This window comes from Eutrigla gurnardus, assembly GCF_963514095.1.
Source record: "Eutrigla gurnardus genome assembly, chromosome: 14".
NCBI classification, from domain to species: Eukaryota; Metazoa; Chordata; class Actinopteri; order Perciformes; family Triglidae; genus Eutrigla; species Eutrigla gurnardus.
Genome location: NC_139937.1, coordinates 19,948,978 through 19,969,216, shown reverse-complemented (window position 1 = coordinate 19,969,216; position 20,239 = coordinate 19,948,978). Strand labels below are relative to the sequence as shown.

General features: G+C 41.3%; 2 protein-coding genes across 3 annotated transcripts; both read right to left on the bottom strand.

Annotated features, from left to right (window-relative positions):
- Positions 1 to 528: 528 nt before the first annotated feature.
- LOC311024669 (uncharacterized protein) lies at positions 529 to 5,101 on the bottom strand. Its single transcript, XM_084027186.1, has 7 exons — positions 4,966 to 5,101; positions 4,349 to 4,447; positions 3,967 to 4,092; positions 2,524 to 2,918; positions 2,259 to 2,429; positions 2,065 to 2,171; positions 529 to 1,988 (listed from the first exon to the last, which is right to left on the bottom strand). Exons 1-7 carry the CDS (start codon positions 5,024 to 5,026, stop codon positions 1,862 to 1,864), a joined length of 1,086 nt encoding a protein of 361 aa, XP_083883312.1. The 5' UTR covers positions 5,027 to 5,101; the 3' UTR covers positions 529 to 1,861.
- A 9,249-nt stretch (positions 5,102 to 14,350) lies between these two features.
- LOC311024672 (uncharacterized protein) lies at positions 14,351 to 17,972 on the bottom strand. Of its 2 annotated transcripts, XM_084027191.1 has the most exons (8): positions 17,876 to 17,972; positions 17,207 to 17,305; positions 16,849 to 16,974; positions 15,818 to 15,936; positions 15,604 to 15,754; positions 15,340 to 15,503; positions 15,143 to 15,252; positions 14,351 to 15,066 (listed from the first exon to the last, which is right to left on the bottom strand). In XM_084027191.1, exons 1-8 carry the CDS (start codon positions 17,934 to 17,936, stop codon positions 14,940 to 14,942), a joined length of 957 nt encoding a protein of 318 aa, XP_083883317.1. In that variant the 5' UTR covers positions 17,937 to 17,972; the 3' UTR covers positions 14,351 to 14,939. The 2 variants fall into 2 exon arrangements, with proteins under 2 accessions (XP_083883317.1, XP_083883316.1); XM_084027190.1 differs by having other exon boundaries at positions 14,357 to 15,066; positions 15,604 to 15,936.
- Between the last annotated feature and the right edge of the window lie 2,267 nt (positions 17,973 to 20,239).

Genomic DNA, 20,239 nt, shown 5'->3' with positions numbered 1-20,239 from the left:
GCAGCTGGAAGTAATGAGATTTTCCTTTTTATCCAGTTGTGAATATGAAACCATAACTTCTGTACAATATGACATGAGAAAAATACATAGTTTCAACATTCTCACAAAGTGAACGCAGGTTATCATCAAAGTAAAACGCATTCCTGAGAGGGAGAAATGTTGTTTGCGATTTTGAAGCGTGTTTCTTTTTATTTGGGTGATATATAGGGAATGGTAGACATTGTTCTAAGTTTAATTGTCTTTTTATCAAATTTGTTTAGGATGTAATTTCTGTTTTGTCTACCAGGAAATCATTCAGGTAGAAAGTTCCTTGTAATTATATTTTTTTGTCAGCAGTGTAAATTCTTGAGGAAGTGCTTTATGTAGTTTATTAATATCTGACTTGACCTCGGAGACACTGAGGAGGATCTTCCTCCACCAGATACATCCTCCTCCCCATGTCAACAGAATAAACAACAAATATTACAACATAGTCAATGCTTATGACTGAAATGATGCAAAGAAGAGACAAAGTGTGTCTGTGTGTAATTGTGTTTATTCATATGCAGATCTATTTTAAAAGTCTTGACATTTACAGCATTTATTAACAGTATATTTGTGTTGTTACGCAGCTAATCCACCAGCCAACGGTACTGCTTCTTATTATTTCGGCACAAACAGGATTTAAAAGCACAACTCAGGAGATGAGCAGAGTCTTTACTTAGGTCTGGCAGCTACAGGAGATCAGACGGAGAGGCAAGAAGACCGGCGCGGCTGGTTATGTGACATGAAGACACTTGTAGCCGTTTGGTTAGCGGCTACAGGAAGCCTCGACTGCCTTTCATTACCACACTATTTCCTTCTTCATTCTTCCTCATTTTATTCTGACAAGAGAAGATGCATCCAAGCTGATCTTCCCAGGGTGTTGAGCAAAGACAAGACTTCATGTTAAAGCATCACACAGAACATCGTGGAACATGTCCAGATATCCAGATATATCACGTCCACATGCACACACATGACCACTATAGTTTCCTCACTGCTTTAAAAATGTTTAAAATACTGCTGCAGGTCTGTTTCAGGGCTCTCAGAGGGGGTCTGGACCTCAGGTCTGTCTTACTGCACTTCTGCTTTAAGGTTGTGATGGTGTCGATGTTAAAACCAGCTTCTGTCTCACCCTCACCAGTCCTGTACAACTTCCTCAATTACCGTCTGACTCGTTGAAGGTTCACATCTTTACGCTGCAACAGTCACACGACAGGCTGGGAAAGTGTCACAAAATGGGAATCTATTGATTTGTACGTGATGAACACAAATGTTCCATTTTGTTTGTGACGCTCAGCGCGAATTTCAACTAATTTATTCCAGATGGAAATCTTGTTCATGCCTGCAACACATTTGTTTTCTCTCAGTCGGACGATTTTAAGTCCAAACCAACGTTAGTTTAGATGAAAAAAAAAGTTAGCTTTAGACACAAAAACATCATTAGCTTTAGACAAAAAAAAAGTTAGTTTAGAAGAAAAAACGTTAGTCTTAGATAGAAAACAAAATGTTAGCTTTAGACGAAAAAACAACAACATTGGCTTTAGAGAAAAAAACTAGCTTTAGAGGAAAAAATCGTTAGCCTACCTTTAGACGTCTAAAGCTAACGTTAGTTTTGAAGCTTAATGTCTCCTGTTTAAAAAAAAGTGCTGCAGGTACAAACGATACCTTCAACATAAATAAATAAGTTTGAAGTCATCCTGAGAAACAACCCAAACATGTACACGAATCACACGATCCACACACTGCTGTGAGACGGTTGTACATTTTTAAATAGCTGCACGGATCACGATCGGAGATGTAAATGAGTTAAAAAGGCATTTTGCATTTCATCTGGATGTTAAACAGACAAAGCGTCTTTTCTGCAGATCCATCGGTTCCTCCGATCACAGCTCACTGAAAGCCATTTTTCTCTGTCGTGGACAGAAACTGCACAGTGACCTGGAACAGGATCGACTATCCAGTCGCTGAGGAGAGAACGTGATGTTTGGATCAAGACTGGTCGATTGTGAGATTCAATGTCTTTATGAACGAGTCTCTTACCTTCTACTCAGATCAGTTCCATCGACCCACTTCCATTGTCCATCTTCCACCTTCAGGCCGAGCCAGTATTGGCTCCATGAACCCCAGCTGTATTCTCTGATTGTTTTCTGACGTAACAGAAACAGGAAGTGGACGTTATACTTCAACACACAGCCTCACAATGTTTCAATGTCATAATTGTGTTGTTTTCTTACCTTCTCCTCAATATTGTTTACAACAGCTAAATCTGAACTCTTCTCTTTGCAGTCTTCTCGAGCTTCTTTCCATGTTTTCTGCCCAGCAAAAGAAGGGTTATTGATCGCGTAGCAGAAAGGTTCAGTGTTTCTCCATCCATCCTGACAAGCTTCACAGCTTCTCTCTGGAACAACAGACACCAACCAATAAACATTACTGCGTTGTGATGACATCATTATTATTATTGAGTATTTCTGGACTAAATGAATGTAACATGAACATACTGTTGTCTTTTTTGGGGCAGTAGTTATCAACGCTCCACTGAGCTCGACTGACGTTGAGCTTATTCCAGTTTCTCTGCTCTGTCACCAGGGCCTGGTTTTGTGTCCACAGGTTTGTGTTCTGGATCTTTAAGTCGGTGTTGTTTCGCGTCACCTCATCCAGCTGCACCGTCAGGTCTGTGGTCTGGATTTTCAAGCGGGTGTTGTTTCCCATCACCTCATCCAGCTGCACCGTCAGGTTTGTGGTCTGGATCTTTAAGTCGGTGTAGTTTCCCATCACCTCATCCAGCTGCACCGCCAGGTTGGTGATGTTGCTCTCCAGGTTCGTATTGTCTGAGTGGAGTTTATCGTTGGTTTCTCTTAATTGGCTCAGCTCTCCTTGATCTCTTGACAGAGCAACTGTAAAATGAAAATTGACAATACATATTTGGTTTTGTCAATTTGCCACTTTAGAAAGCGATTTCTTGTCTGGTTTTACAGCCTCTCTGAACATTTCACCAAATCCCTTGAAAAGATTAGAACCACAAAAAAACTTTGGTGTCATGAATGAGTCACAGTGTTTTCTGATTTGCCTAATGGGCCCCGTGGCCCTTCAGTTGGTAGGAAGTCACCAAGAGTGAAGGACTAAGATATTTGCTGTGGAAATCGTTGTGTTGAATGTGGGATCCAGTCAGCCGCTGTGATCCTGAAACCAGCGACACTGTGTGAACCTAAATACGCTGATTATGTAACGTTGCTAAAGTACTTTACAAGACATTGTGAGAAGAATGAAGTATAACGCTTTATTATGTCTCATACGTTTGTGCAGCAATGTTTGGGTTGATACCATTTATTACACAGACTGAATCATAAATGTGACTATTTTTTTACCACTTAAGAATGAATAAAAAGAAAACAGTAAGACACCAAAACCTTGAGGAACACCATAAAAGACGTCTGGCTTTGATTTAGCATCGAAGGCATTTGACCTTCGGAGATTTCTGCAAAATTTGTAGTAAAGACATCTAAGTTTGTAAAGTTCATGAGGCTGTGAGGTCACAACAGATCCCTTTCAAGTTAAGTGACTATCATTATCACACATGATGATCTCAAATATACAGGAACACCTCACTTATGCAATTAAAGACTGTTTATGGATCCCATTATGCAGAAATATTCAAATACACCCTTTTTAGAACAGGCGATCATTTCAAACTTATACTGAGTTCAGCGTTAAACTCTCCCTTTTATAGACCGTGAGGTCAGAGGTCAACCGACCCCTTTAAATCATGTCCCAGTTTTCCCTCACCAACACGTTTCCTACATTTTGAGCGTTTTTCAGCCCTCTTCTACAAGCTACCATGACACTGTTGTTATCAATGGTTCCGTACATTTTCTAGTTACAGACATAAGTGATATCAAATAATAGATGAAGTGCCATTATTGTGTTGGTTGGTTGTAAACTCACCGTGGACACAGAGGCCGATGAGGCCCGACAGCAAAAGGACACAAAGAATCCCCAAACAACACAGCAGCTGCTGCAAGCGGCCGAATCCGCTGTTGGCTTCCTTGTCTGTCAACAGTTCTGCTGAGACTGAACAACAAGTATGAAAAGAGATATTTATAAGGCAAGGCAGTCACTGAAGTTACAATCTTTTACAATATTCTGTCTTTGTGTCACAAAGACATGAAGGTCCATTGATGTGAAGAACTCAGGCTGCTGAATCCTCCTATCGGTTTGGACCAACGTTGTTACAACGACCTTAATAGCTGTGATCATGAAGCGTCCAGGCCACGGGGCCACTACGGGCCACAGGGCCACAGGTATTGTGTTTTTGTAAGCAACGTACTGTTTGCGTAGGCAGATTGCTCAGTTCCATTGCTTTGCACCTTCACTTCATCGTAGATGGTTTCTTCTTTCTTTTGAGGCGGCGCCGCCTCACTGCTTCCTGTAACAGGCAAAGACTTTCAACACATTACTAACACACAGGCAGCACCATGGAACCTCCACAGTTACTTACATTTACACACTTAGAAGATAAATAGTATGTATATGAGATAAATCTATATTTAAATTGACACAAATAGAAAACCTCCATGTGTACTTTGGAGGTTTTCTCTCGGCAACTCTGAAATAAAAAGTGCTCTAGATCTAAAGTCAAGCTTCAGTTCAGTGTTACTTTACAAATCTCATCCAACATGAGTTAAGAACTGCACTCAAATAGGATTGAAATATGTCCATATTTTAGTTTGTTAGGTTTACTGTGTATTGGCATTGAGCAGTTCATCATAATCAATGGTGGGATTTTAAAACATTCATGCAAATGTGTGAGATTGGCTCCTCCTGCATCTACTTTTGATTATAAATGTTACTTCATTCTAGCAGAAGAGACCACAGACAAAGATTCAGGATCGACAACAACAACGTGTCACATTCTTCATATGCAGCTTTGAAAGCGTAACTGACCTTTAGGTGGTTTTTTGTGGGATTTGAACACAACGGACGCGTAGTTCACCTCCTCTGCCATCGGTGCTGTCTGCTGAGTGCTGCTCTAATTAAATGTCCTTAAAGCAGAACTGGTTGTTTCCTCTCTCCGGTTGAGATTATCACACCGCCTTGAAGTGAAAAACTTCTGCTTTTGGTTGAGAAAGTAATTTGCATCCCTGACTGGCAAACTAGTGAAGCACAAAACAGCTACTGTTGTCTTATGGAAATAATATTGATAATAATAATAATAATAATAATAATAATAATAATAATAATAATAATAATAATAATAATAATAATAATATGCAAGCAGGATAAGCTTTTATGTAACTTGGGAATGTTTGCATGCACAAACCACAAGAAGAAACGTGTCTGTGTGGCAATGACTCTTTTTTCAGTCTCACACTATAAACCACAAAGAGTGCCGTTAAGGACGGGCAGCCGTCGATGTGGTCTGGTCTGGACTCAGTTTAAAGGGGGAAGAGTGAATGAAGAAATATGGATTATGTTGTGGTAGTAGCAGGAGCAGATTTGGTTATCAACAGCTAATTATTAATGTCAATATGATTATTGATATTATAAATTATATTTAATATATTATCATGATATAATCATGAATAAACGGGGCACCACCCTGGGATCAGGGAAAAGATAACCTAAAACTGTATTCAGTCTCAATATAAAATGTTTTACACTCACATGCCAATCATCGTGATCATTGGCATAGAAGTATAAAACAATCGAACAATTAAAAAGGCGTGAAATTCGAGCACTAGCCTTCACAACCTGCTGTTATCCAGTGACATATACACAACAAGCACAAGAGACCGCTAGTTATAATATAATAAGATTTATTAAAATCAGTAATAATGATCACAATCAATAACACTGCAATTAACAAAACCCTATTACCCAACTACCTAACACACAAAGCTAAGCTAAACAAAGGAAGAGACACACGTGGAGTGCGTGTGCGTTTGTGTGTGTGTGTGTGTGTGTGTGTGTGTGTGTGCGTGTGTGTGTAGAGAGAGAGAGAGATATGGCCGGGCGCGACCACCAGATGGAGCGATTCCTCACAGCGTTCAGGGGCGGAGCCACTGACGTCAGATGGAGTAGCGAGAGAGGGAGAGAGAGAGGGAGAGATGGCCGGGTGCAGCCACCAGATGGAGCTATGTCCTCAGCGTCCGGAGACGGAAACAGCTGGCGGAGGATACGTGTGGGGGACGGTGTATGTGTGCGTGTGTGTGTTAGCGGAACAGTCCATGTATTCCTTGAAACACGTGGGAGTCCAAACAGTCTGTATATTCCATGGAAAAGAGGTTAAACAGTTCATTCAGGTTAAAGTCCATAACTTTGATGGAGGCATTGTCTGGACAGAGATTGAGGCAAAGTCTGGACAGAGATTGAGGCAACGTCTGGGCAGAGACTTCTAACCATCTAACCTATATTAAACATCACTAAGGCACAATTTACACAAACATCAGCATTATCATTTCATTCGGTTGAGAGTTAGCCTGTGGGATGTGTGTGAAGCGTGGCGATACGAACAGAAGGGAGTCCAGTGTAGCTTGCAGCTTCTGCAGGTGTTTGTACATAATGCTATAATCGTGGTAATGATCCAGCCACTAAGCAGGAGCCCGAGTGCAGTTGCGCTGACCGGGTTTCCTTGGTAGAGTATCGGTCTACTTATGTGGTTAAAGGGTGTAGTAGTGAGTCCCGTCGGTTTGAGGGTGAACAGCACTAGTTTTGTTCCTTCAACCAGAAGTGATTGTTGGAAGGTTTTATCACTCGTTAGATTGTGGCCAATGAATGCCTCTATGATCTCAATCTCCGCGTCGTACCGTAATGGGTGATTAGTAGTCCGGGTGTCCCCTGCAGGACGATGCCGGTTGGTGGTCCTGGCTCGACCACCTCCGTGGACAGGGTGACTCGCAGGCCGAGGAGAATGCCAACGATCCAAGGGAGATGCATCCTGCAACACACCAGAGTTTTGTGTATCATGAAAAAGTTGATGTTTAGGTGTTAGTGCATGCGGTTACATCCTAATGTGACTATGATGAGTCTTCTCCCTTGTGGGAGGGAGGCTGCCTCCCCCTTTCGGGTGTGGCGATTGAGGTCTCTCTAAGGGGTGCGAGAGGTTTGTAGGGTTTGATCTGATTTTCATGAACCCACTTGTATGCAGATGGGTGCGTAGGTTTTGAGACCCTGATGCGGTAAGCTACTGGGAATCGCTTTCCGACAATCTCGAAGGGCCCCGACCAGCTTGGGAGGAATTCTCTAGGGACCCCAGCTGGCTTGGTGACCAAGAAATAGAATACCATATCGCCTACTTCATACTCTGTGTGAGATCTTTCCTGGTCGTAGTATGCCCCCTTACTGCTGGTCTCGAGGTTCGTCTGGGCCCCTGAGGATGTGGCCCGGAGGTGGTTGTGTATGTCAGTCACGTACTGGTGTACCGTATGGGCAGTCGCCGCACTGACACCCTCGGGATGGTTGAAGAGATGCAGTGGGAGAGTCGTCTCTCCATGTGGGTGCCCATCTCGACGCAGTTGGTGGGCATGACGGGGGTGGTCGAAGTCTCCACCCCGTCTCTCGCCACCCCCCTTCACGCTGTTATGAGAGCTATGTTTTAAGGCAGCAGATGTATCGGAGTTAGCGGGCTTTCTTTTAATTCTGCGCGCTACGTGGTTTTCCCAAGTCATCTGTGCGTAATTACAAACGTCTTGCATGGAGAGGCGGTGTGTCCTGCAGTGCAGGGTGACATCGTAGCGCACGCTTTCGTGTAGGTTATGCAGAAAGAAAGCTTTGAAGGCCGGCTCCTCCTCCACTCCTGGGGAGTTACGGCCCTGAGCATAGGCGGCCCTGAAGCGCCTATAGTACTCCCTGGGTGGTTCCTGCTTCTTGTGTAGAATGGCGAGGGCACCGTGCGTGGCGAAAGCATGATCCCAGTACCGGCTATACTCCCTGGGGTATCGGTCCCAGGTTCCGGGTGCGAGTGTTTCTATGAAACTGTAGACATGTCTGGTTGTGGTCTTCCAGACTAGCCTGAGCTTCTCACGCGAGGAGGCCTGGGGTAGGTCAATCAGGTGGTTGTCTAACTCACTCAAATATTTGTCAATATTATGGTTCGAGTTGTCGGGATCAAAAGGTTGAATATCTTTAGCTATGCTCTCAAGCTCTTCAAAGCGGGGGCACTGTGGCGTCCTTCCTGGTGAAGGCGAGACTAAGCTAGGTGGTGGGGGCGCGTCGCAATTTACAGGTTTGTTCCAAAAATAGAACGATTTTGGAGGTGGTTTCTTTGCTATCTGTGACAGAGTCATGGGGAGCTGCGTAGCCGTTACCGCTGTCTCGTAGTGGAGCTTGTCTTAAGGACTTTTTGTCCGCTGGTAACTGTTCCCATCTTCTGCATGGCGGGGGAGTCGTATTTTCACTACAAAAAGAGTGGGAGTCGGGGAAGCCTGAATCACAGTGACTGGACGAGACTGCTGAGGGAGGGCATTCTGGTTTAAACTTCAACCACTCGTTATTGTAGGACAAAAACTCAGACTCTGCGGTGTGCAGGGCATCTAAATAACGCATGGCTTTCGTGTTTGCCGTTTGAACCTGGTGGAGGAGACAAGCCTTTTGCTCTTTTAATGCTTCTCTTTCCTCTCTTATGGTGGCCATTTCTTGCCGCAGGTCAGTGTTTATCCGACCCAGTTGGTCAGATCGCTCCGTGTCTTCAGATCTCTGCAGCTGTGCTCTGCGCTGAGACAGGAGGCAGATTTGACCCAGCACGTCAGTGGTTGTGCACAGTGTCTTCCCTGACGGGTGATTAACATAATCAACAAGCTCCTGCAGTTGATCATTGCATGTCACTATATTATAGTGATTGAGGTTCTCCCTGTCCCCAAGGGACAGCTGGAGGAGACCAGCGACCGCATCCTGCAGGTCTGCGTCGACTGATACCTGGGGACCATCAGCTCCTTGTTCTTTCGGGGCGTAGTTGCTCATTTTACCTCTAGTAAAAGGCAGAACCCGGTGGCTTCACTTGTTTGGTTTTAACAGTGAAAAAGAATGTATTTGTTGTTATGCTGATGTGGGTGCACAGGTGAGCGGCGTCGACCTGTGACTTACAATGGAAATGTTACTACACTTCTACAGCCTGTGGACTGACAGTGAGGTGTCTCTAGCACCTCTGGTGAGTGATAACAGTGTTATAACGAGTCTTAGTATCCCTAACCCTGCGTTTGTTAGTATTGTTGTTAAACAATAAATAGCTAATCACAACATGCATATGCAACCCTCAACTGTACTTGCTTGGCAAATAGTAATAGTAATAGTAAACAACCAAATCGATCCTTGAAAATCGATTTCTAAATAATCATGTTAATAATAATAATAATTACTATTACTATTATTATTACTATACCTCTCAGGTTATTGTGCATAAATCTCTGGATAAAGCTGGTTTAAGAAGGCCTCACATGGGGCGACAATTATGTTGTGGTAGTAGCAGGTGCAGATTTGGTTATCAACAGCTAATTATTAATGTCAATATGATTATCGATATTAATAATTATATTTAATATATTATCATGATATAATCATGAATAAACAGGGCACCACCCAGGGATCAGGTAAAGGTAACCTAAAACTGTATTCAGTCTCAATATAAAAGGTTTTATACTCACATGCCAATCATCGTGATCATTGGCATAGAAGTATAAAACAATCAAACAATTAAAAAGGCGTGAAATTCGAGCACTAGCCTTCACAACCTGCTGTTATCCAGTGACATATACACAACAAGCACAAGAGACCGCTAGTTATAATATAATAAGATTTATTAAAATCAGTAATAATGATCACAATCAATAACACTGCAATTAACAAAACCTTATTACCTAACTACAGACGAGCGGCTGAATCCAGGCGAGTTTGGGTCGTAGAAGTTATCCTCCTCGCGGATCCAATTAGTTGAAGAAAACAGTTAGTGTTTTCTCCCTTCTGCAGGCAACAATAAAATCGCGGGGCTCGGCGATTTAGTCAGTTGACTTCAGACAAAAACGGGTCGTTAGAAGTTATCGTTCTGCTGGCAGCTGGGACGAAGACATTTTTTTTCTTCCTTCCGTGGGTAAACAGGGGAGTCGCGCGATCGCGGCGGTCTCCTCAGGATCCAAAATGATAAAAACAAAAGAAAAATAAAGCGAGTAGAGAAAAAGAGAAGGAAATCAGTCTGTTGCTCGTCCGGCGAGCTTGGGGAAAAGACTGTGGCCTAGGACAAAGGAAAACGCTGCAGACGTAACGTTCACCACCTGTTGTAACGTGTGTTACGGTGGAGAGAGGAAGTCCTTAAGGCAGCGCCGGTTTATATAGCTCACGGCTGCTCCCGGGGACCCCCTGGGGTACCTGTGGTTGTCAGCCAATAGGGCACCAGTTGTGTGACGTTACACTTCGCACCTCGGTGAGAAGTGAAACTAAAATGGTGGTTGTAGTTTTTTATCTCCTTTGTTCCTTTGTCCTGACTGCATGTGACGGCTTCTCTAGGCCGCGTTGTGTAGTCCTAATGGGGAGGTCCCGACAATTATAATATAATATTATAGTGAATAATATTTTATAGTAATATTGTAGTGAATAATATATAATAGTATAGTGAATAATATTATATAATATGATATTATACAATAGAATAATATTATTATATAATATTATAGTGAATAATATATAGAAGTATATTTGTAGCAACGTTGACCTGTGAAACTGAGCAACATGAACTTGATACAATAAAAGTCATTTGTAAATAAAAAGCAGAACCTACATGTTGCTCGTTTTATGACAGATGTTGATCTCTGGTCTAAACTTCCTCATCAATATATATTGTGATGTTATTAACCCTTTTTATTGACTGATGCAAAGCTGACAGTTCTCTCAGAGTAAACGGCAGCCTGTTGCAGTGCTGACAGTTGTCCACCAGGTGGAGGTGAGAAACCACAATATCAATAACTAATAACAATACAAAACAATTCTTCAGGTCCTTCTCTCAACAAAGAACTCTTGGGCATCTCCAGGTCATCCTCACAAACACAGAAGGTTTGAATTCCTGCTGTTAATCTCTGGTTCAGGATCAGAATACATCTCTGACGTTCAGCCTCACTCACCGACTTGTTTTCCCCCTAAAAAGGAATATTTTTATAGAGGAATATAAGTAAAGTAAGAGGAGAGGCGGCAGATGTCATCACATGCTTCTATCTGCTTTCTGTCTGTTTGGGTCTCTTCCCATCAACTGGATGAAGGTGGTGAAAGAGTTAACCTTGGAGATGACATCACCGCCTCTCTCTGATCTTTTCCCATCTCATCACCACGCTTTCCAGTGTGCCTCTCCTTCCTCCCTCCCTGCCCTTCCTTCCAGTCTCCTCCCTCCCTTCCTCCCTCTTCCCTCCTCCATCCCCTAACCCTCTCCAGTCTCCTCCCTCCCTTCCTCCCTCTTCCCTCCTCCATCCCCTAACCCTCTCCAGTCTCCTGGATCCTGAGTCCCACAAATCTGAGTCCTGGATCCTGAGTCCCACAACCTGAGTCCTGGAACCTGAGTCCCACAACCTGGATCCTGAGTCCCACAACCTGACTCCTTGATCCTGCATCCCACAACCTAAATCCTGGATCTTGAGTCCCACATCCTGAGTCCTGGATCCACCCGGTCAGGAATACGCCCTAAAAACCTCTTAACAGGTCAAACAGGAAGAAACCTCAAAGACACTTTTTTTTTAAAGATCAAAAGGGAGACAAGAAACAAAATTTAATATCATACATATTGTACAAGCTCTGCCTAGTGCTGCCATTCAGATCAGTGGGAAATTCTCTTATAACATTATACAAATGTTTAAGTATTTTTAAGGATTTCAAGTATATTTTTAATTCACTTATGAAAACAATAAATTTGGGGGATGATTTCAGGATTCTATTCCTGTCAATGAAAAATGTGCAAGACATAGAATTACATTACAGCAGAGTTCATACCAAATGTATATTATCTTTAGAAATAGCAGCTGGAAGTAATGAGATTTTCCTTCTTATCCAGTTGTGAATATGAAACCATAACTTCTGTACAATATGACGTGAGAAAAGTAAATAGCTTCAACATTCTCACAAAGCGAACGCAGCTTAACATCAAAGTAAAATGCATTCCTGAGAGGAAGAAATGTTGTTCGTGATTTTGAAGCGTGTTTCTTTTTATTTGGGTGATATATAGGGAATGGTAGACATTGTTCTAAGTTTAATTGTCTTTTTGTCAAATTTGTTTAGGATGTCATTTCTGTTTTGTCTACCAGGAAATCATTCAGGTAGAAAGTTCCTTGTCATTATATTTTTTGTCAGCAGTACAAATTCTTGAGGAAGTGCTTTATGTAGTTTATTCAAATCTGACTTAACCTCAGAGACACTGAGGAGGATCTTCCTCCACCAGATACATCCTCCTCCCCATGTCAACAGAATAAACAACAAATATTACAACATAGTCAATGCTTATGACTGAAATGATGCAAAGAAGAGACAAAGTGTGTCTGTGTGTAATTGTGTTTATTCATATGCGGATCTATTTTAAAAGTCTTGACATTTACAGCATTTATTAACAGTATATTTGTGTTGTTACGCAGCTAATCCACCAGCCAACGGTATTGCTTCTTATTATTTCAGCACAAACAGGATTTAAAAGCACAACTCAGGAGATGAGCAGAGTCTTTACTTAGGTCTGGCAGCTACAGGAGATCAGACGGAGAGGCAAGAAGACCGGCACGGCTGGTTATGTGACATGAAGACACTTGTAGCCGTTTGGTTAGCGGCTACAGGAAGCCTTGACTGCCTTTCATTACCATACTATTTCCTTCTTCATTCTTCCTCATTTTATTCTGACAAGAGAACATAAATCCAAGCTGATCTTCCCAGAGTGTAGACTTCATGTTAAAGCATCACACATAACAGGGCTCTCAGAGGGGGTCTGGTCCGGTATGGTCTTACTGCACTTCTGCATTGAGGTTGTGATGGTGTCGATGTTACAACCAGCTTCTGTCTCACCCTCACCAGTCCTGTACAACTTCCTCAATTACCCTCTGACTCGTTGAAGGTTCACATCTTTACGCTGCAACATTCACACGACAGGCTGGGAAAGTGTCACAAAATGGGAATCTATTGATTTGTATGTGATGAACACAAATGTTCCATTTTGTTTGTGATGGTCAGCGTGAATTTCAACTCATTTATTCCAGATGGAAATCTTGTTCATGCCTGCAACACATTTGTTTTCTCTCAGTCGGACGATATTAAGTCCAAAACAACGTTAGTTTAGATGAAAAAAATGTTAGCTTTAGACGCAAAACAACGTTAGTTTAGATGAAAAAAACGTTAGTCTTGGATGAAAAACAAAACGTTAGCTTTAGACAAAAAAACACAAGATGAGGCTCATCTGCAGAGACTGGGGCTCATCTGCAGAGACTATTAGAGGTGATAACCCTTGAAATGGACAAGATAAAAGGCTGGTTTGACAAAAAATAAATTGTCACTAAATTTGTCCAAGACTAAATTCATAGTCTTTTGTAATTTTAATATACATTCTCAAGTAAAGATAAAGATAGGGGGAGTGGACATTGAAAGAGTGCATGAAATTAAATTTCTTGGTGTGATAATAGATGACAAGATCAATTGGAAATCTCACATAAAACATGTACAATCTAAACTGTCAAGAAGCATTTCAATATTGAGCAAAGCTAAGCATATTCTGGATCACAAGTCACTACATATTCTATACTGTTCCCTGGTTTTGCCATATTTCATTTACTGCGCAGAAGTCTGGGGAAACACATATAAATCTACATTGCAATCACTAACTATACTTCAAAAAAGAGCTATAAGAATAGTTCACAAAGCTGAATATTGAGACCACACAAATTTTTTTTTTTAAAGTCAAAAATAATAAAATTCATTGATATTGTAGAATTAAAAACGGCACAAATAATGTTCAAAGCAAAAAATAATTTATTACCTGGTAATTTACAAAGACTATTCTTCAATAGAGAAGGGGGTTATAATCTGAGGGGGAAAACAGATTTGAAAACTGTTATTGTGCGTACCACAATGAAAAGTTTCTGTATTTCAATCCGGGGGGTAAGACTGTGAGTGTGGAGCTGAGGCAATGTACAAGTCCGATTCAGTTTAAAAAGATGTATAAAGAAGGAATTTTCATAAAGTACAGAGAGGAAGAAGGAAGCCATAATCACTGATTATAAAGATGTACTAAAAAAAAAGAAAAAAAAAAAGAAGAAGAAGGAAAAGTGTCTAGGCAAATGTCTAAACTATATATTATGAAATAGATTAAAAAGGATTCAATGTGATAAAGTTTGAAAATGGAGAAGGGGTAGTATTAAATAAGTAATTCTTCCTACTACTCCTTTTCGGACATGTTAAAATGTTTAAATATTTAGTTTTATTACTGGTAAAAAAAAAAAAAAAAAAAAAAAAATGTTACTCTGATTTTGTTATTATTCTTGTTTGTTGTTTGTTTGTTTTTGTTTTTTTGTTGTTGTTTTTCCTTTTCTTTACATTATTTCAATTTATGTTGTTATTTCTTTCACATGTTCGAAAAAAAACAAAAAAAAACAACAACGTTGGCTTTAGAGAAAAAATTAGCTTTAGAGGAAAAAAACGTTAGCCTACCTTTAGACGTCTAAAGCTAACGTTAGTTTTGAAGCTTAATGTCTCCTGTTTAAAAAAAGTGCTGCAGGTACAAACGATACCTTCAACATAAATAAGTAAGTTTGAAGTCATCCTGAGAAACAACCCAAACATTTACAACGTGTGCCCATGTACACGAATCACACGATCCACACACTGCTGTGAGACGGTTGTACATTTTTAAATAGCTGCACGGATCACGATCGGAGATGTGAATGAGTTAAAAAGGCATTTTGCATTTCATCTGGATGTTAAACAGACAAAGCGTCTTTTCTGCAGATCCATCGGTTCTTCTCATCACAGCTCACTGAACGCCATTTTTCTGTTTTGTGGACAGAAACTGCACAGTGACCTGGAACAGGATCGACTATCCAGTCGCTGAGGAGAGAACGTGATGTTTGGATCAAGACTGGTCGATTGTGAGATTCAATGTCTTTATGAACGAGTCTCTTACCTTCCACTCAGATCAGTTCCATCGACCCACTTCCATTGTCCATCTTCCACCTTCAGGCCGAGCCAGTATTTGCTCCCTCGTGGGGGCCAGCTGTATTCTCTGATTGTTTTCTGATGTAACAGAAACAGGAAGTGGACGTTATACTTCAACACACAGCCTCACAATGTTTCAACGTCATAATTGTGTTGTTTTCTTACCTTCTCCTCAATATTGTTTAAAACAACTAAATCTGAACTCTTCCCTCTGCAGTCTTCTCGAGCTTCTTCCCAGGTTTTCTTCCCATCAGATTCAGGGTCATTGATCGCATAGCAGAAAGATTTTTTTTTTTTCCATCCATCCTGACAAGCTTCACAGCTTCTCTCTGGAACAACAGACACCAACCAATAAACATTACTGCGCTGTGATGACATCATTATTATTACTGAGTATTTCTGGACTAAATGAATGTAACATGAACATACTGTTCTTATTCTTGGGGCAGTAGTTATCAACGCTCCACTGAGCTCGACTGACGTTGAGCTTATTCCAGTTTCTCTGCTCTGTCACCAGGGCCTGGTTTTGTGTCGACAGGTTTGTGTTCTGGATCTTTAAGTCGGTGTTGTTTCCCATCACCTCATCCAGCTGCACCGTCAGGTTTGTGTTCTGGATCTTTAAGTGGGTGCTGTTTCGCGTCACCTCGTCCAGCTGCACCGTCAGGTTTGTGATGTTGCCCTCCAGGTTCGTATTGTCTGAGCGGAGTTTGTCGTTGGTTTCTCTTAATTGGCTCAGCTCTCCTTGATCTCTTGACAGAGCAACTGTAAAATGAAAATTGACAATACATATTTGGTTTTGTCAATTTGCCACTTTAGAAAGCTTTTTCCTGTCTGGTTTTCCAGCCTCTCTGAACATTTCACCAAATCCCTTGAAAAGACTAGAACCACAAAAAAACTTGTCATGTCACGTGTCATGAATTAGTCACAGTGTTTTCTGATTTGCCTAATGGGCCCCGTGGCCCTTCAGTTGGTAGGAAGTCACCAAGAGTGAATGACTAAGAGATTTGCTGTGGAAATCGTTGTGTTGAATGTGGGATCCAGTCAGCCGCTGTCACAATGAAACTGAAACCAGCGACACTGTGTGAACCTAAATACGCCGATTATGTAACGTTGCTAAAGTACTTTACGAAACATTGTGAGAAGCTTAGAATGAAATATAACGCTTTATTATGTCTAATACGTTTGTGCAGCAATGTTTGGGTTGATACCATTTATTACACATAAATGTGACTATTTTTTTACCACGAATAAAAAGAAAACACACCAAAACCTTGAGGAACACCATAAAAGACGTCTGGTTGTGATTTAGCATCGAAGGCGTTTGACCTTCGGAGATTTCTGCAAAATTTGTAGTAAAGACATCTAAGTTTGTAAAGGCTGTGAGGTCACAACAGATCCCTTTCAAGTTAAGTGACTATCATGATCACACATGATGATCTCAACTATACAGGAACACCTCACTTATGCAATTAAAGTCAACCGACCCCTTGAAATTACGTCCCAGTTTTCCCTCACCAACACGTTTCCTACATTTGGAGCGTTTTTCAGCCCTCTTCTACAAGCTACCATGACACCGTCGTTATCAATGGTTCCGTACATTTTCTAGTTACAGACATAAGTGATATCAAATAATAGATGAAGTGCCATTATTGTGTTGGTTGGTTGTAAACTCACCGTGGACACAGAGGCCGATGAGGCCCGACAGCAAAAGGACACAAAGAATCCCCAAACAACACAGCAGCTGCTGCAAGCGGCTGAATCTGCTGTTGGCTTTCTTGTCTGTCAACAGTTCTGCTGAGACTGAACAACAAGTATGAATAGAGATATTTATAAGGGTTCAGCAGTCACCGAAGTTACAATCTTTTACAATATTCTGTCTTTGTGTCACAAAGACATGAAGGTCCACTGATGTGATGAACTCAGGCTGTTTGGACCAACATTGTTACACCGATATTAATAGCTGTGATCATGAAGCGTCGGGGCCACTACGGGCCACGGGGCCACAGGTATTGTGTTTTTGTAAGCAACGTACTGTTTGCGTCAGCAGGTTGCTCAGTTCCATTGCTTTGCACCTTCACTTCATCGTAGATGGTTTCTTCTTTCTTTTGAGGCGGCGCCGCCTCACTGCTTCCTGTAGCAGGTAAAGACTTTCAGGTGTTAACACATTACTAACACACAGGCATCACCATGGAACCTCCACAGTTACTTACATTTACACACTTAGAAGATAAATAGTTTGTATATGAGATAAATCTATATTTAAATTGACACAAATAGAAAACCTCCATGTGTACTTTGGAGGTTTTCTCTCGGCAACTCTGTAATAAAAAGTGCTCTGGAAGCTAAAGTCAAGCTTCAGTTCAGTGTTACTTTACAAATCTCATCCAACATGAGTTAAGAACTGCACTCAAATAGGATTGAAATATGTCCATATTTTAATTTGATAGGTTTACTGTGTATTGGCATTGAGCAGTTCATCATAATCAACGGTGGGATTTTAAAACATTCATGCAAATGTGTGAGATTGGCTCCTCCTGCAGCTGCTGTTTGGGTCCAAATGATGTTTCATGTTCCCGGTTACACTTTTGATTATAAATGTTACTTCATTCTAGCAGAAGAGACCACAGACAAAGATTCAGGATCTGATCGACAACAACAACGTGTCACGTTCTTCATATGCAGCTTTGAAAGCGTAACTGACCTTCAGGTGGTTTTTTGTGGGATTTGAACACAACGGACGCGTAGTTCACCTCCTCTGCCATCGGTGCTGTCTGCTGAGTGCTGCTCTAATTAAATGTCCTTAAAGCAGAACTGGTTGTTTCCTCTCTCCGGTTGGGATTATCACTCCGCCTTTAAGTGAAAAACTTCTGCTTTTGGTTGAGAAAGTCATTTGCATCCCTGACTGGCAAACTAGTGAAGCACAAAACAGCTACTGTTGTCTTATGGAAATAATATTGATAATAATAATAATAATAATAAAAATAAGCAGCTTTGCATGCAGGATGAGCTTTTATGTAACTTGGGAATGTTTGCTTGCACAAACCACAAGAAGAAACGTGTCTGTGTGGCAATGAGTCATGTGATCAGTCACACACTATAAACCACAAAGAGTGCCATTAAGGACGGGCAGCCGTCGATGTGGTCTGGTCTGGACTCAGTTTAAAGCGGGAAGAGTGAATGAAGAAATATGAATTATAATATTATATTATAGTGAATAATATTTTATAGTAATATTGTAGTGAATAATATATAATAGTATAGTGAATAATATTATATAATATTATAATATAATGATATTATAGTGAATAATATTATTATATAATATTATAGTGAATAATATTTTATAGTAATATTGTCGCGAATAATATATAATAGTATAGTGAATAATATTATATAATATTATAATATAATGATATTATAGTGAATAATATTATTATATAATATTATAGTGAATAATATTTTATAGTAATATTGTCGTGAATAATATATAATAGTATAGTGAATAATATTATATAATATGATATTATAGTGAATAATATTATTATATAATATTATCGTGAATAATATATAGAAGTATATTCGTAGCAACGTTGACCTGTGAAACTGAGCAACATGAACTTGATACAATAAAAGTCATTTGTAAAGAAAAAGCAGAACCTACATGTTGCTCGTTTTATGACAGATGTGGTTCTGGTATAAACTTCCTCATCAATATATATTGTGATGTTATTAACCCTTTTTATTGACTGATGCAAAGCTGACAGTTCGCTCTCTCAGAGTAAACGGCAGCCTGTTGCAGTGCTGACAGTTGTCCACCAGGTGGAGGTGAGAAACCACAATATCAATAACTAATAACAATACAACTCTTCAGGTCCTTCTCTCAACAAAGAACTCTTGGGCATCTCCAGGTCATCCTCACAAAGACAGAAGGTTTGAATTCCTGCTATAAATCTCTGGTTCAGGATCAGAATACATCTCTGACGTTCAGCCTCACTCACCGACTCACGTTCACGCACTTGTTACATCTAACCGTGCCACCACCTGCTCCCTTGACCCGATTCCCTGCTCTCTTCTCCAGGACATCTCACATGACACCTTGCCATTCCTCACCACCCTGATCAACTCCTCCCACACCTCAGGTGTCATTCCAGCGGATTTTAAGACAGCTACCATGAAGCCTCTCCTTAAAAAACCCACCCTAGACGCTACTGACATCCAAAGCTACAGACCTGTATCTCTTCTTTCATTCCTCTCTAAAACCTTGGAACGTGCCGCCTACAACCAACTGTCATCCTATCTCTCGCAGAACAACCTCCTAGACCCTAATCAATCAGGATTCAGGACTGCTCATTCCACTGAGACGGCCCTCCTCACAGTGACCGAGTCCCTGCGAGACGCCAGAGCCTCATCCAACTCCTCCGTTCTCATTCTGCTCGACCTATCTGCTGCATTCGACACAGTCAACCACCAAATCCTCCTCTCCACTCTGGCTGAACTTGGCATAACTGACTCTGCTCTCACCTGGTTTACATCATACCTGACAAATCGCACCTTTCAGGTCACATGGAATGGCTCTATGTCCAAACCCTGCTCTCTGGAAACGGGTGTCCCTCAAGGCTCAGTATTAGGACCGCTTCTGTTCGCACTATACACCAGATCACTAGGTTCTGTTATCACATCGCATGGATTCTCCTACCATTGCTACGCAGATGAAAGTAAGAGGAGAGGTGGCAGATGTCATGACATGCTTCTATCTGCTTTCTGTCTGTTTGGGTCTCTTCCCCTCAGTTGGATGAAGGTTGTGAAAGAGTTAACCTTGGAGATGACATCACCGCCTCTCTCTGACCTTTTCCCATCTCATCACCACGCTTTCCAGAGTGCCTCTCCTTTCTCCCTCCCTCCCCTCCTCCCTCTTCCCTCCTCCATCCCCTAACTCTCTCCAGTCTCCTGGACCCTGAGTCCCACAATCTGAGTCCTGGATCCCGAATCCCACAATCTGAGTCCTGGATCCTGAGTCCCACAACCTGAGTCCTTGATCTTGCATCCCACAACCTAAATCCTGGAT

Excerpts from the sequence above, each read along its gene's own strand:
- LOC311024672 (XM_084027190.1), bottom strand. The coding sequence starts at position 17,936 with ATGGCAGAGGAGGTGAACTACGCGTCCGTTGTGTTCAAATCCCACAAA. Across the intron at positions 15,253-15,339 it reads TAAACAATATTGAGGAGAAG|AAAACAATCAGAGAATACAG; the intron begins GTAAGAAAACAA and ends CTGTTACATCAG. Across the intron at positions 15,067-15,142 it reads GGAACTGATCTGAGTGGAAG|CGACTGGATAGTCGATCCTG; the intron begins GTAAGAGACTCG and ends TTCTCTCCTCAG.
- LOC311024669 (XM_084027186.1), bottom strand. The coding sequence starts at position 5,026 with ATGGCAGAGGAGGTGAACTACGCGTCCGTTGTGTTCAAATCCCACAAA. Across the intron at positions 4,093-4,348 it reads GCAATCTGCCTACGCAAACA|TCTCAGCAGAACTGTTGACA; the intron begins GTACGTTGCTTA and ends CTTGTTGTTCAG. Across the intron at positions 1,989-2,064 it reads GGAACTGATCTGAGTAGAAG|CGACTGGATAGTCGATCCTG; the intron begins GTAAGAGACTCG and ends TTCTCTCCTCAG.